The sequence below is a fragment of the Bos indicus genome, chromosome 11 (genome assembly GCF_029378745.1).
Source record: "Bos indicus isolate NIAB-ARS_2022 breed Sahiwal x Tharparkar chromosome 11, NIAB-ARS_B.indTharparkar_mat_pri_1.0, whole genome shotgun sequence".
NCBI lineage: Eukaryota > Metazoa > Chordata > Mammalia > Artiodactyla > Bovidae > Bos > Bos indicus.
Window position 1 is genome coordinate 105,606,039 of NC_091770.1, and position 14,251 is coordinate 105,620,289.

Below are 14,251 nucleotides of genomic sequence, written 5' to 3' on the forward strand. Positions count from 1 at the left end.
ATAAAGCAGAAATAGATGTTTTTCTGGAATTCTCTTGTCAAGAGTGTATCTCTATTACCCTTTAATAAAACTTTGCTACACGAAAAGCTCCCAGTAGTCAAGCCTTGTCTCTGGCCCTGGATCGAAATCCTCTCCTCTGGAGGTCACCAGTCCTGGCGTAGCACACGGCTCACCACCGCAACCTTTCACTGGCACCACCAACCCAGTGCCAAAGCCTACCAGTGCAGCCTCCAAATGCAGCCCACAGCACCCCTGCCTGTTTCATCACTGAAACACCCTCTGAACCTTAGCAGACGCTCTCCTGGAAGGCTGGCTCCCAACCAAGCAGGAAGGCCATGTGTCCACGGCGCTGACATCCTTGCCCGGGCCCTCCCAGTGCAATCAGAAGAACTGAAGCCCCCGCCAGGCTTCAAGGCACAGAAGGCTGTGGCCGGAGACCCTAACTTACAGCCCAACCCTTGCCTGACCCTCAGATTCAGCCACTTGGGCCTCCTGAAGCTTATCAAATAGGCCAGGGCTCAGGCCCACGTGGTTGAGGGTCCTCTGCTTGACCCTCTCCATCCCCGCCCCCATTTTGTCTTCCTGACCTCCCCCCAGGTCTGTTTACCTGTCTGCTCTATCAGGGGTAAGGGCTCTGACTCCTCCGTGGGACCCCCAGCTCCGAGCACAGGACTAACACCAAGTATGCGGTCACAGTATTTGGGGAGTTAACTCACTAAACCATTTTTAGATACGCCACCTCATATTCCGTGGTCGTCTTCAGTGTAGGTAATCCCTTAAGCAAAGCGCACCCCAACAAATTACTAACAGTAATCAGGTCTCTAAGAGCTTGGAGATAATGCAGGCGATCCAGGCCAGGCTCGCGGCGAGGAGCGCGCTCCGCTGCCTGCGTCCGCCCGCGGAGCCCAGCGCCCGAAGCGCGCGCAGGCCCGCCCCCTCTGCGCTGGCCCCGCCCTCCGCCCCGGCCGGAGCAGGCCCCGCCCCTCTCCAGCCGGCCCTCCCTCTTTCCGGCCCCGCCCCTCCGCTCCGCCCTGCACAGACCCCGCCCAGCGCCCCGCCCCTTCCCATCCGGCCCCGCCCTCCGCCGGCCGGGTGTAGGTCAGCCCGCCGGCTCCCCGCCGCCGCGCCAGCCATGGTGAACTTGGGCCTGTCCCGGGTGGACGACGCCGTGGCCAGCAAGCACCCGGTGAGAAGGCCGGCCTGGACGCGGGCCCCGACCTCAGAAGCTGACCTGAGCGGGGCGGGGGCCTTGGTGGGAGTACCCTCATCAGGGAAGCGAAGAGGGACAGAGGTGTGGGACCCTTTTGCGGTGGCAATGGAGGCCTCCTGCCTGGGTGGGCAGGGGGGCAGGCGGGGTGTGGCTGGGCCCCCAGGGCCTCACGATGAGTGGTCCCCTCCCCCGGGGCCGGAGTGCGCCCTAGGGAGGGACAGGAGGGGCAGGGAACTGAGCCTTCAACCCCTTCCCCCTCCCAGGGACTAGGCGAGTACGCGGCTTGCCAGTCGAACGCTTTCGTGAAGGGCGTTTCCACCTTTGTCACAGGTAGGCTGGGTGCCGGGTGTGAGGAGGTCGCACCCTGACTCCCCAGCAAGTGGCGCCAGCTCACCAGCCCGCAGTGCTGGGAGCCTGGAAGGTGCTGTGGGCACGCGGGCTCTGCCGCGGTGGTCCCCTGGCCGGCCCCGAGGACAAGCTGGCTGATGGGGACCGTGGCTCTTGGCAGGCACGGGTGCAACCTTCGGCCTGCAGATGCTGGTTCAAAGGAAGCTTCCATACCCCTTTCAGTGGAAGGTGCTGCTGGCTGTGGGTGGGTACTCCAGCCTGGGACCCCTGAGGTGCACCTCAGTTGCCGCTGGCTCTTCAGCAGAAGTGGGTTCCCACTGGGGGTGGGTGGCTGTGGTTCTGGGCATGCCCATCCCCCTGACCCCTGCCCCCTGCTCCCCAGTCGCAGGCTCAGTGGCCAGCTACTGGGTGACCCGAGTGGAGTCGCAGAAATGCAGCAACCTCTGGCTCTTCCTGGAGACAGGGCAGCTCCCCAAAGACATGGGCACAGGTGAGAGCCCCCAGGGCAGCAGGACGCAGAACCGAGGCTGCAGTGCCCAGAATTGGAGGCAGCAAGCCCGGGTGCAAGGTGTAGGCTGCACAGGCCTGTCCCCTCGACATGCACACGAGGGGCAGGGCGGGAAGGAGAGGGCCCGCATGCAGGAGGAAGACGCAGGAGGGGGTGGGTGTCCCGGGGGGGAGTGAGTGCAGAGGGAGGAAGGCAGACACCCCAAGATGAGCGGCTGGATGGAAAGGCCCTGCATCGGACACCAGGCTGGCTGATCTCAGGTCTGGCCTCCACTGCCTGCACCCTTCCTGTTCCAAGCCTCAGTTTTTGCCTCCAGAAAATGGGCACAGGGACTGGGAACAGCTTTGGGGTGTGGTTCTAGCTGTCTTCTCTGCCTCCTATAGATCGGCGCAGCTAGGAGAGCTCCAGCCAGGGCACAGAAGACCTGGGGCCAGACAATTCTAGAACACAGCCCTCGGCACCTCTGCACCCCAGGTTGGCCCTCCCCACACCCGTGGCCCCCGCACACAGGCATGACCAGGTCTGTTGAACCTGTGCAGACTGCTCCTGCCCAGCCTGGCTGCCCAGGAGCTCAAGCCAGGAGACTCCGTTTCTGCGATGGCTGTCCTGCAGGTGGACACAGCGCTGGAGAGGACCAGCATGCCTCATGCACCTTTGGGGACAGCCCTGGAGCAGGGAGGGGGCTTCTGCACTCCGCTGCTGACACTCCCTTTCTGGCCCCTGCATCCCCCACCCACCCCAGTCACAGATGACAGTTCCCCTGGGGGCTGCGGAACTAATAAACACCTTGTCCTATTTCCCACCTAAGTTCTAAAGCAGTCAGGGAACATGTCGCAGCAGCAGGAAGATGAGAGAAACGTCTCCTTGGAACCACACCGCTGAGGGGAGGAGGCACCAGGGCAGTTCTGAATCTGAACCCCAGAATTAGACATCTGGCGGGCCCCACGTGCTCTCCACGTGGGCTGGGGGTCGGGGGAGGCACAGAGCAGATGTGTGCAGCCGAACAGCACCTGCTTTCAGGAGAGGAGGGCCGGAAGTGACCACTCCCACCCACCTACCATTCCAGCCCACCTATCAGATTAAGTCACTTCTCTCTGGGGGAGGAGGAAGTGAGGGGTGCAGGGGACCAGAGCCAGCTGACTGGAGCTCTGTCCACATGGAGGAAGGCTCCTGAGGGGGCAGGACTCTCCAGCTCAGCCACGGCCCACAGAGGGAGAGGGAGCGGAAGACATGACCCGAAACCTGGGCAGAGCCGTCGTCATTTCCATCAGGCTCCTCCAGAACACTGAAGGTGCACCTCCCAGGGCCTCGCTGCTCCAGGCCCAGCCCCGCCCTGCTGGCCTGGCCCTCACTCAAAAGAACATCTATTGCACACTTATGTGCACCAAGGAATCTGTGTGTAGGAAGGCAAGATGGTAACTGTGGCGTAAGTCAGCTAGAGTTTGCATTTTCTTTCATGTAGAAGTCCAAGTGGGTGGCCTGGGGCCAACAGGGAGTCAGGAACCCAGGCTCCTTTTACTGTGCTCTATGCTGTAAGGGCCCCCATTCCAAATCTTCCTCATGGTGCCAGGCAGCTGTACCAGCTCCAGCCATCATGTCTTCACCCCTGTGAAAAGGAAGGAGAAAGGGAGGGAGGAGAGTGATTCACTCACCACTCCTGCATTCACTCCATTGGCTAGAACTAAGTCAGGAGGGACGCCTGGTGCAAAGGCACCTAGGACGGTGGCCTTGCTCCAGGCAGCCACGCGTCCCCATGATCTCTGTCTGAAGAGAGGAGAGCCAGTATCAGGGGACAGGCTCTGCATCACACCTGGGAGAAGAGGGGCAGCGAAGGAGTAGACCGTGCCCACGGCAGGTCCTTCCTGAGGGTAAGACCTGGGCTCTGAGGGAGGGCAGAGGATGAACTTGGAGTTTCAGATGGGACTGAAAACCTAGAGTGAGCAGAAAGGAAAAGGGTCTGTGTGAGTGGTCACAGAAAAAGATGCACACTGTAACAGCACATGGGTGAAGGCCATTGTCGTGGCTGAATTGTCTCCCCCAAGTTCACAGTGTGCGGCCCTGACCCCCAGGACCTCAGGATGTGACCACATCTAGAGACAGGGCCTTTGGAGGGGTTGTTGTTGTTCAGTCGCTCAGTCATGTCCGACTCTGCGACACCATGGACTGTAGCACACCAAGCCTCCCTGTCCTTCACCGTCTCCCAGTTTGCTCAAACTCATGTTCAATGAGTTGGTGATGCCATCCACCCATCTCATCCTCTGTCACCCCCTTTTCCTCTTGCCCTCAACCTTTCCCAGCATCAGGGTCTTTTCTAATGAGTCAGCTCTTTGCATCAGGTTGCCCAGGTATTGGAGCTTCAGCTTCAGCATCGGTCCTTCCAGTGAATATTCAGGGTTGATTTCCTTTAGGCTTGACGGGTTTGATCTCCTTGCAGTCCAAGGGACACTCAAGAGTTTTCTCCAGCACCACAGTTCGAAAGCTTTCTTTGGTGCTCAGCCTTCTTTAAAGGGCTAACTAAATTAATTAAATGGGGGTGGGCCCTCATCCCGTCAGACTGGTGTGCTTATCAGAGCAGATTAGGACCCAGAGAGTCCAGGGTAAGGACCCCATGAGGACACAGCAGGAATGCGGCATCTGCCAGCCTGGGGGAGAGGCCTCAGCAGAAGCCAGCCCTTGATCTCAGACCGCCAGCCTCCAGGTTGCACGACAGTAAATTCCTGTTTTAGCTGCCGGGTCTGTGGTGCTCTGTTTCCGCAGCCCTGGCAAACTCATGCAGGTTGGGAAAAGTACCCCAGCTGGTGCGCACCCCCTGGAACCCCAGGCTTGAGCCACGTGGCTGTCAGGCAGGCTTGGACTAGGGTGCAGAGGGAGGACACTGGCCCCTCCTGTAGTCAGTTGAGGTTGTTGAAACTCACTCAGTTGTGTCCAACTCTTTGCGACCCCATGGACTGTAGCCCACCAGGCTCCTCTGTCCATGGGGATTCTCCAGGCAAGAATACTGGAGTGGGTTGCCATGCCCTCCTCCAGGGGATCATCCCCACCCAGGGATCGAACCGAGGTCTCCCGCGTTGCAGGCGGATTCTTTACTGTCTGAGCCACCCGGGAGGCCAAATTTATTTCTGGAGTAAGTGAGAGCTAAAGCCAGATCCAGGACTTCGCCAGGGAAGTGGAGGTCGAGCAGGGAAGGTTACTGAGAGATGTGGGGTAGTGAGGACTGAGGTTGGAGTCTCACAAGCCGGGTCCCCAGGGTGTGGTTTGAACTTGGGGTGGGGTGAGGGAATGGAGACCCTGTAGGCAGTGAGAAGTTGGCGGTTTTTCGAGGCTCCATGGAGGACCTTAGGGGTGTGGGGAGGACGGGGAGGGTGCAGTGTGAAGCCACCACAAGTCACCCTGCAGAAGACAGCGACACTGACCAGGGCAGCACTCCTGGGCAGAGAGCAGCAGGGAGACTCGTCTGGGGGAACAACTCAGGCTGGCTGGGGGCAGAGGGTGGGGTCACCAGGGAGGGCCGGGAATTCCTGGGTTCCCTGGGCATTGAGAACCTCGGTCCCTGTCACAATGGGCCAGGATTCCAGGGACAATCTAAACAGGTTCTGCGGAGCAGGCTCAGCACAGAGAGGGCGGGAGGTGCGGAGGGGTCCTGGAGGACCCCCAGGGCCGCCATGAAGATCCGCAATGAGGCAGAGATGGAGGAGCAGATCCAGGAGCTGAAGACCATCACTCGGCTCCAGGGTACGCCTGCCACCGGGTGACTCGGGGCTCCAGGTGCAGGACTGTTGGTCCTAACACAGAGACAGCCCAGGGCAAACTGGCTAGGGGCCAGGCCACTGCTCACCCACAAGCAGAGCTGGAAGGATGGATGGGAAGGGTCTGCCATGGGGAGGGGCTGGAGAAGCTGGGGGCTTCAAAGAGATTTGTGAGTATAGTGGGCCCAAAGCCAGAGGGGACAGGAGCGTCTGGGAGTGATGACAGGCCTGCCCATCCTGGCTTCCACCTGCCCCACCCACCCCACCACCCAGCAACACTGTCCCCTGAACGCTGAGCACCGCTGGACAGCGAAGTGGGCCCCCATGCAGGCTGGAAGGAAGCTGCATGGGCTTAGAGACAGCAAACTCATGACCCCACTCCGGGCCTCCCCGGCCCAGAGCCTCGGCCACCAGGAATCCAGGCCCAGCCCTCGGCCCACATCCCACTGCCCTGCCCCTCCCCCACCCACAGAGCAATGTCGGGCGCTGCAGATCCAGTCCGTGAAGGAGAAGACAGTCAAGAACAAGGCCACGCTGGCTCTCCTGCGCAGCAACATCCGCCGCAGGTCCCAGGAGTGGGCTTTGGCCAAGAAGGTGGACTCGGGGCCCTTCCTGCTGCCTGATGGCTGGGGACGGGGTGGGGGGGGGGTGCGCGCTGTAATAGCCTCTACCCCCAAACAAGTGGACAGCTGGCCCCTGCTTTCCCCACGCTGACCCCACCACCCACCTTAGGGGGTGGGGCTAGGACCCAACTCGGGGCCCTTTCTGGGGCTACCCCCTACGGCAGCCACTGAGGAAACACGGGAACCCCCCTCTCTGGACCCCATCACATCCGAGAGGGGATGACCTGATGGGGCCTGCAGCGCTCTGCCCCTTGCGGCCCCAGGAGCTGGGGTCTTGCTACTCAGAAGGGGCCTGGGGAGAGGGCCTGGAGGGGCCTGCGGCCGGGTGAACGCAGAGGGGATGGGCCCCCAGCTCACCGCCACCGCTCCGCAGTACGACCAGTGGGCCATCTCCAGGGCCTGTGGGAAGGACGTGCCCATGAGGCTGGCCAACAGCCGCTGCACCATGGAGGTAGGCAGCGGGACGGCCCCTCCGCCCCGCCCAGCCGGTGCCCCCCAACTACTCTAGGAGGTGGAGCCGGTGGGGAGCAGAGCGAGCGCCCAGCCCCAGGGTCCCTGCGGAGCTCCCACGTGCTCCGTGACCCCCCGCGCACCCACTCGCGGGCCGTGCCCTCCCCGGCGCAGGTGGCGCGGGAGAAGCTGCGCAAGTATGTTTTCGACCGCGTGAACGTGCACAACGTGCTGATCCACTTGGTGCGGCGGCGCGGGCGGAAGCTGGAGAGTATGCAGCTGGAGCTGGCCGGCCTGAAGAGCCAGCCGGACGCCACCAAGGAAGAACTGCGCCTGCAGCAGGTGCGGCCGAGGAGCGGGGCTGAGCAGGGGGCGGGCCCTGGGGAGGCGGGGCTCATGTGCCGGCCGGCGCGGGGCTGCGTGGGACGGGGCTAAGTGAGACCCCGCCCCTAGGAAGAGAGGCCAGCCCCGCCCCCGTGAATCTCTGGGCTCCCAGGTGGCCTGTCCCCAAGGCACTCTCAATGTGCCCTCCACCCCCCAACCCCAGGTCATCCGTCAGCTGGAGAACAACATAGAAAAGACGACGATCAAGATCACCACAAGCCAAAATATCCACTTCCTGTACATGGACCTGCTGGACCACCTGAAAAAGGTGAGCCCCCTCACCCCGCATCCCAACACCTGCCGCCGCATCTTGGTTCCAGGGAACCTAACCGCGCTTGAAGGGCGGGACTCTCAGGCCCCAGGCCGTGTGCAGGACTGGGATCTCCGTGGGGGCGGGGTCCTCCAGGGCAGGGCACCCTCACACACAGGGGCAAGAGACGAATCCAGCACCCTCAGGAAGTCCCCTCACATCATCCAGGGCTAGCTGCCTCTGCACAGGCCAGCAGCCTGGGCTTGCTGCCCACTTCTTCCAAGCCAGCCCCCAGGCTCCCTGCCGAGGAGACAGGGAAGCCCCAGGGGCCTTGAGCCCTCCTAAGAGGCAAGCCCCCTTCACTGGAGGCCCCCCCCCCAGGCCCCCACAGAGCAGAGCCCAGGCACCTGCCACAGGCCAGACGGCCAGAAGATGGAAGGAGGATAGGGCCCCTCTCTCATCTGGATGCATTCTATCCTCCCAGCGGTCCCTTCTTGCATTTTTAGAACATATGCATTAAAACAATACCTCCTGTGGCCACCTGAATTTTTTCTTGGTTGCATGGCACAGCATTTGCATTCTTAGTTCCTGGACTAGGGATCAAACTGGTGCCTCCTCCAGAGGAAGCCTGGAGTCTCGACCGCTGGACCGCCAGGGTAGTCCCCACGCCCATTAAAATAAAAGAACAACTTTCTGGGAGTCCAGAGGTTAAGACTCTGTGCTCCCAATGCAGGGGCACATGTTCGATTCCTGGCCAGGGAACTAACATCCCACATGCCACGTGGCACACCCCTTCCCCCCAAAAAAGTAGACATTAAAGATACTATATATTCTTTAAAAATAAATTTTTAAAAACAGTAGAGAGTCTACATAATAGTTATCAACAACAAAATACTAACAGCTAAGGTGTCTTGGACATTTGTGAACCTGACCCTGTGTTAAATAATACATCATTCTACCATCTCAATCCATCCTGAGAGCAACCCCTTGAAAGAGCCATTATTACCTGTTACACACGGGGACACTCAGGTTAAGTGGCTTTCCTACGGTCCCACGCTAGCTGGTCAGGTTAGCCTTGGCCCTGAGTCCTGCGTCTGACCCCACACCATCTACTTCACTTCAGAGAGCAGTCAGCCTCCCGGGGCTCCAGGGGCACCTCTCAGGTAGTCGGACTCCCCATCACAACTTCTTACGAAGTGTCTCTGGGTTCTAGCCCTGGGCAGGGAGAAGTCCCCCAGCAGGAGGCCGTTTTCCCTCTCAAAACTTTTCTTTAACCTGCTTTGGGCCTTGCTGGGGCCAAAGGCCAGGCTCTACTTGTCCTCTGGGCTCACACAGTCTGGGGTGAGGAGTGGAGAGCAGGCATGGTCCACTCTGGGGGACAGAGGAGAATCAGGAAGGGGCCAGGGGAGCCAACCTGGGACGGGCCCACAGCTCCTGGGCCATCAGGTGTTCTGCCCCCCGCCCTTGCCCTTGTGCTGCAGAAGCTGGCAGGATACCCCACAGAGCTGGACAAGCTGCAGAATCTCGTGACCAACTACTGCTTGGAGCTGTCGGACATGACAGTCATGTCCCAGGATGCCATGATGATTACAGATGAGGTCAAGGTGAGCTCCCAGGTGGGGCCCTGCAGGGCTGTCTTGCAAACCTGTCTGGCCCAGGGCCCACCTGGACACCCCTGCCCACACCTTGCCATCACTGGAGGAGTCCAGTGGCTGCCCTGCCAGCCAGCTCTCCTCATCCCCCATGAGTCTGGGCAGACAGGGTCCCACCAGACACAGAATCCAGGAAGTAGACGGAGGAGACAGAGATTTGGCCTGGCCAGGGCAGGTGGCACCCCTTCACCCCGTCTGTGCTGAGGCCCCTGAAAAGCCTGTGTACCCCTCTTCATGAAGCAGGGCCACCCTGGGGTGCGGACCTGATCAGGGGGGCAGTGCACAAGTGGGTTCTGGGGGTGGAGATTGGGCAACACAGTCTTGGGGTCTAACAGGGCCAAAAGGAGCCATGGGGGCTGGAGCCCCCATGTGGGGCAGCATGTGGCCCCCGGGGAACCTGGAGCCCTGAGAGGAGATGGAGGGGACAAAGGATCAGATTCATGTTCCCAAATGGGTACGCTCTGACTGCAGAGATCAGAGGACCAGGGTCGAGATGCTAGTCACATGGGCGAGGCTCCACATGGTGGAGATGAACTCGAGGCCTTTAAGAAGTCACCCTGATGAGGGGTAGGGTGTTAGATGTGCAGGTCAAGGGAGAACGCAGGGTCCGGGACGTGTGAGCAGGCGGGGACGGAAGGACAGTAGATTTAGCCACCAAAGCCGGATGTGCTGGGAGAGAGGTGGTTTGGGGAAAGATGATGAGCTTTTGTTTAGACACATGGAATCCACTTTAGTGAGTTCTAAGGGGAGCTGGCAAGGTCTACAAGATGGCAGAGCAGAAGGATGTGAGCCAAAGGTCCATCTGGTCAAAGCTATGGTTTTTCCAGTAGTCATGTATGGATGTGAGAGTTGGACTATAAAGAAAGCTGAGTGCCGAAGAATTGATGCTTATGAACTGTGGTGTTGGAGAAGACTCTTGAGAGTCCCCTGGACTGCGAGAAAATCACACCAATCAATCCTAAAGGAAATCAATCCTGAATATTCATTGGAAGGACTGATGCTGAGGCTGAAGCTCTGATACTTTGGCCACCTGATGCAAAGAACCGACTCACTGGAAAAGACCCTGATGCTAGGAAAGACTGAAGGCAGGAGAAGGGGGTGACAGATGAGATGGCTGGATGGCATCACCAACTCAGTGGACATGAGTTTGAGCAAGCTCCGGGAGTTGATGATGAACAGGAAGGCCTGGCGTGCTGCAGTCCATGGAGTCACAGAGAGTCAGACACGACTGAGGACTGAACTGACCTGAAGGGGAGCTGGCAGAGGTGGCAGAGAGAAGTGTAATACAAGGGAGGGCTCAGAGGCCAGGAGAGGGGACACAGGTGCAGCATCCCAGATCAGGAAGACACTGGCTTAGCACCCCACACGGCCTTAGTGGGACAGACCCCCGCCCCTTCCCCGTGTCCCCAGATGAACATGAGGCAAGGGGAGGCCACCTTCATCGAGGAGCGCCGGGCACGAGAGAACCGGCTGAACCAGCAGAAGAAGCTGATCGACAAGATCCACACCAAGGAGACGAGCGAGAAGTACCGCCGGGTGAGCTGGCTCGTCTGGGCACTGCCCTCCGGGATGCCCAGCGCTCCTCAGCCCCGCAGAGGATGCCCCTCACCACACCTCCTCCTCCCTCTCTCCAGGGCCGGCGGGACTTGGACTTCCCCTCCAACCTGATGGGTCCAGAAACTCTGAAAGGTAAGCGCTCAGCTCCCACTGCCCCAGCCAAGGTCCAGAGAGGTTGGTCACCATGAGGCTGGATGTCACCTGCAGTGGCCAGGGTGAGGGAGACCGATGAACCCCGAGCCCTCCCTGGCGGGCCCTGCACAGGCACACACCAATTGCCACAGCACTGGCTTCAGGGTGCTGCTACTGGCTCTGGGCTCTCGGCCAGGTGTGGCTAACCCCACCCCCGCACCCCGCCTCTCAGCTGTAAAATGCACTCAGCAATGCCCCCCTGGAACCCAAGCCCCTCTGAGAAGCTCCACTAAGCCCCGCTACGCCAGCCGCTTCTGGTCCTGCTCTGGATGGAGCCGCTCAAGGGCTGGCTGAGGAGGGAGCCAGTTAAGATACAGGCAACTCTGAAGGCTACCCAGCTCTTGGGTGGCCTCCCCTGAGGACATGGGGGGCATCTGATGGCCCGCACAGAGCTCCCACGCCCTCCCTGCATGCTGGCCGTCCTTCCCCTCTGCTGCGCCCAGTGAGGAAGAGAGAGGCCTCCAAGGCTGATGTTGAATACCAAACGAATGTGACTGCTCTGGTGGAGAAGGTCAAGACTGCCGTGCAGTGCTCCCACCTCTGGGTACTACTCACTGACTCCTGGATGTGGGCAGAGGGGCAGGGGGAAGGGCCCATCCCCAGCCCAAGGCCCAGCTGAGCCCGGCCAGGCTCTGCAGACATCTTCACGTGAATGGAGACACAGGGCAGCAGCCCGCAGATCAAAGTGGACGGCCCCTGGGCCACAGCCAGCAAGCCTGAGCTGTGGTCCAGGATCGCACAGAGCCCACGGGAACTTGAGGATTAGACCCCGAGGGGGTGGCCTCCACCTCCGACTCCTTCCCCTTCCCAAACCAACAGCAGCTGCCTCTCCACCTAACCCCCCTTTTACTTTAATCCGCTCTGGGATTATTATTAGTAAACCTTGAGCTCCTGTCCATGGTCCTGACATAAGCTTGTCCACCCTTGGACAAGCGACTCAGAGCCACTCGGTCTTGGCGGTGGTCTCTCCAGCTCTTCATTGGGGTCGTCTGCCCGCTCTGCCTGTCATGAGGGGTGGCATGCAAGAACACACACCGAGGGCCTCACAGGCCTTCAACACATCGCGTGGTTGACATTACTGACCACCGGGAGCCAGAAGAACCAGCTGCCCCCTGGCTCACAGCTGCTGCTTGCCCCACTGGTCCTGCCAGGACATTGCTGGACGGTTCCTGGCTCAGAAGGGCACGGAGGAGGACCTGGAGCTGCAGATGGAGGACTGTGAGGAGAGGCGGGCGCAGCTGGAAGCCTTGATGAAGAAGCTGGAGATAGAGGAGGCCACGCTCAAGTTCCGCCAGACGCCCAGCTCCGTCAGGTACGTGGGGGGTCCCGCCTCTCTCTGCACTGACGCCCAGCTCCGTCAGGTACATGGGGGGTCCCGCCTCTCTCTGCACTGACTGCCAGGCTTGGAGCTGAGCAGACCCACTGCCTCAGGGCCTGGCAAGGGCACTCCCCGCGCCCATGTCTTAGTTCTTGAGCCGGAATTAGCACAACACTCGCTCAGGACCCCGCTGCCATGCCCTCGGTCCGCCACCTCCCACCCTCATCCTCAACAGCTTTAAGTCTGTTGAGAAGAAAATGAACGATATGCTGAAGGAGGAGGAAGAGCGGCTGCAGCTGGCTCACAGCAAGATGACCAAGAGTCAGAAGCTGCTGCTGACCATCCAGACCGGCATCGACAACCTCTACATCCGCCTGATTGGCATTCCCCTACCCACAGGCCAGGTACCAGCGGAGCCGGGAGGAGCCCCCAGCACAGAGGGTCCCTGGGAGGGGCCAGGGCGAGACAACTGGTTCCTCCCCGCTACAGAAGGAAGCAGTGCCCTCGACCACCCTGGACATGTACAGCAAGCTGGCGTACTGCGAGGGCAGGCTGCTGTACCTGGCCGACCGAGTGCAGATGCTGGCCGAAACGGAGGAGGTAGCCCTGGGCCAGGGGTGCCTGCACGCCCCACCTGCCCCAAGGCTCACCGGCCCCGTGCCCTGCAGGTCAGCACCAAGGTGAGGGATGTGTTGGAGTCCTCCACCCTGAGGGAGAAGCAGAACACCAGGATCAGCTTTGAGGAGACGGAGGAGGATGTCATAGGTACAGGAGGCCCAGCAGCTGGAGGGGAGGCGGGGGCAGGCGGCCGGCCTGAGCTGTGCAGAGGCAGGGGCTAGGGGTGGCGCTTGCTGCATCTGACCAGGGTGGCCTGGAGGGACAGTGGGGGCTAAAGCAATGGGAGGCCGCGTCAGCTGTACCCACGGGACTTTAACTGATGGAGGCGATGGGAAGGCACCAGCGCCAGTAGGCAGGCAGGGGGTGCCTAGGCCAGGGCCCCTATGGGGGTCTGTGTGGGAAGCGCAGGGCGCACAGCTTAAGACCCTCCCATTCTAATAATTCTGGCGCGTGTGGGGCCTCGGGGCTGTCCCCCTCTTGTCTGGCACCTGTCCCTGCGGGATTCAGGCTTGGCGTATAGGGTAGATATTAGCGGTCGAGCGTGGGCTCTGGAAGGACTGGGTGAACTCTCGGCTGTCTCTCTCCCCGGGTGTGCGAGACCCCAGACGCCAGACAGTAAGAAATACACGTCGTTGGTACAACGGGCCCTGCCGTGAAAGGGCGCCAGAGGACAGCCCAGGATCTGGGGACGCAGGTGGGGCAGAGGGGCTGCGGGCGCAGCTGCCCTCCCCCTCCTTCCTTGCAGAGACCTTCCAGTTCGCCGACGTGGACCACAGTTACGTGCCCTCGCGGGCCGAGATCAAGAGGCAAGGTCAGCGGCTGATCGAGGAGAAACTCAAAGTGGCCAAGAAGAAGAAGAAGTGACCGGAGGAGGAGGAGGAGGCCGCCCTGCCCCCCACCCCGCCCCCACGCTTGCATTGCTTACACAAATAAACATTTTTCCAGGACTTCGGGGCGCCGAGGGGACGCGGATGCGAGGCATCACGTGGGGAAGTCTGCAGGGAAGTGGGGTGCTCGGTGTGGATCTGGGTCCTGGGGTTCAGGGGCGAGGGTGAGCAGGAGGGTCCAGGCGGGGGCGCGGACGGGGATCCGGACTGAGCTGAAATCCGGGGGACAAACTCGTAAGGCGGGACTGCAGAGTCCGAGGCCCTTTGCCTGCACCGCGCCGCTCTCCCGTGACCCTCGCGGTGCTCGGTACCCTTGCGCCTCGCGCCCTGCGCCCCGCGCCTGCGGCATTCTGCGCATCCGCACCTCGCGAGCCGTACTCCGATGACCCTCGCGGCGCCCGGTAGCCCCGCACCTCGCGCGCCGCACTCCCGTGGCCCTCGCGGCGCCCCGTAGCTGCACGCCCCACGCCCGCAGCGCTATGCGCACGCGCGCCGCACTCCCGTGGCC

General features: G+C 61.1%; 2 protein-coding genes and 1 long non-coding RNA gene across 6 annotated transcripts; 2 read left to right on the forward strand and 1 right to left on the reverse strand.

The window, feature by feature from the left end:
* Positions 1-1,051: 1,051 nt before the first annotated feature.
* Positions 1,052-2,868, forward strand: TMEM141 (transmembrane protein 141). Of its 3 annotated transcripts, XM_019971172.2 has the most exons (5): positions 1,052-1,186; positions 1,474-1,540; positions 1,719-1,802; positions 1,941-2,048; positions 2,450-2,868. In XM_019971172.2, exons 1-5 carry the CDS (start codon positions 1,133-1,135, stop codon positions 2,461-2,463), a joined length of 327 nt encoding a protein of 108 aa, XP_019826731.1. In that variant the 5' UTR covers positions 1,052-1,132; the 3' UTR covers positions 2,464-2,868. The 3 variants fall into 3 exon arrangements, with proteins under 3 accessions (XP_019826731.1, XP_070655783.1, XP_070655784.1); XM_070799682.1 differs by lacking the exon at positions 2,450-2,868 and having other exon boundaries at positions 1,719-1,864; XM_070799683.1 differs by lacking the exon at positions 1,474-1,540 and having other exon boundaries at positions 1,075-1,186; positions 1,541-1,864.
* A 625-nt stretch (positions 2,869-3,493) lies between these two features.
* On the reverse strand, positions 3,494-14,186 carry LOC109566633 (uncharacterized). The gene is made up of 3 exons (XR_011569523.1): positions 14,108-14,186; positions 5,480-13,955; positions 3,494-3,672 (listed from the first exon to the last, which is right to left on the reverse strand). It is a non-coding gene; the product is annotated as an uncharacterized lncRNA (long non-coding RNA).
* CCDC183 (coiled-coil domain containing 183) lies at positions 3,666-13,756 on the forward strand. 2 transcript variants are annotated; one of them, XM_019971170.2, is made up of 14 exons: positions 3,666-5,798; positions 6,285-6,406; positions 6,809-6,886; positions 7,060-7,227; positions 7,433-7,537; positions 9,001-9,123; positions 10,582-10,707; positions 10,806-10,860; positions 11,364-11,464; positions 12,072-12,232; positions 12,474-12,642; positions 12,728-12,838; positions 12,907-13,003; positions 13,602-13,756. In XM_019971170.2, the coding sequence occupies exons 1-14, from the start codon at positions 5,393-5,395 to the stop codon at positions 13,718-13,720; spliced, it is 1,941 nt and encodes a 646-aa protein (XP_019826729.1). In that variant the 5' UTR covers positions 3,666-5,392; the 3' UTR covers positions 13,721-13,756. The 2 variants fall into 2 exon arrangements, with proteins under 2 accessions (XP_019826729.1, XP_070655781.1); XM_070799680.1 differs by having other exon boundaries at positions 12,474-13,003.
* Positions 14,187-14,251: the final 65 nt, after the last annotated feature.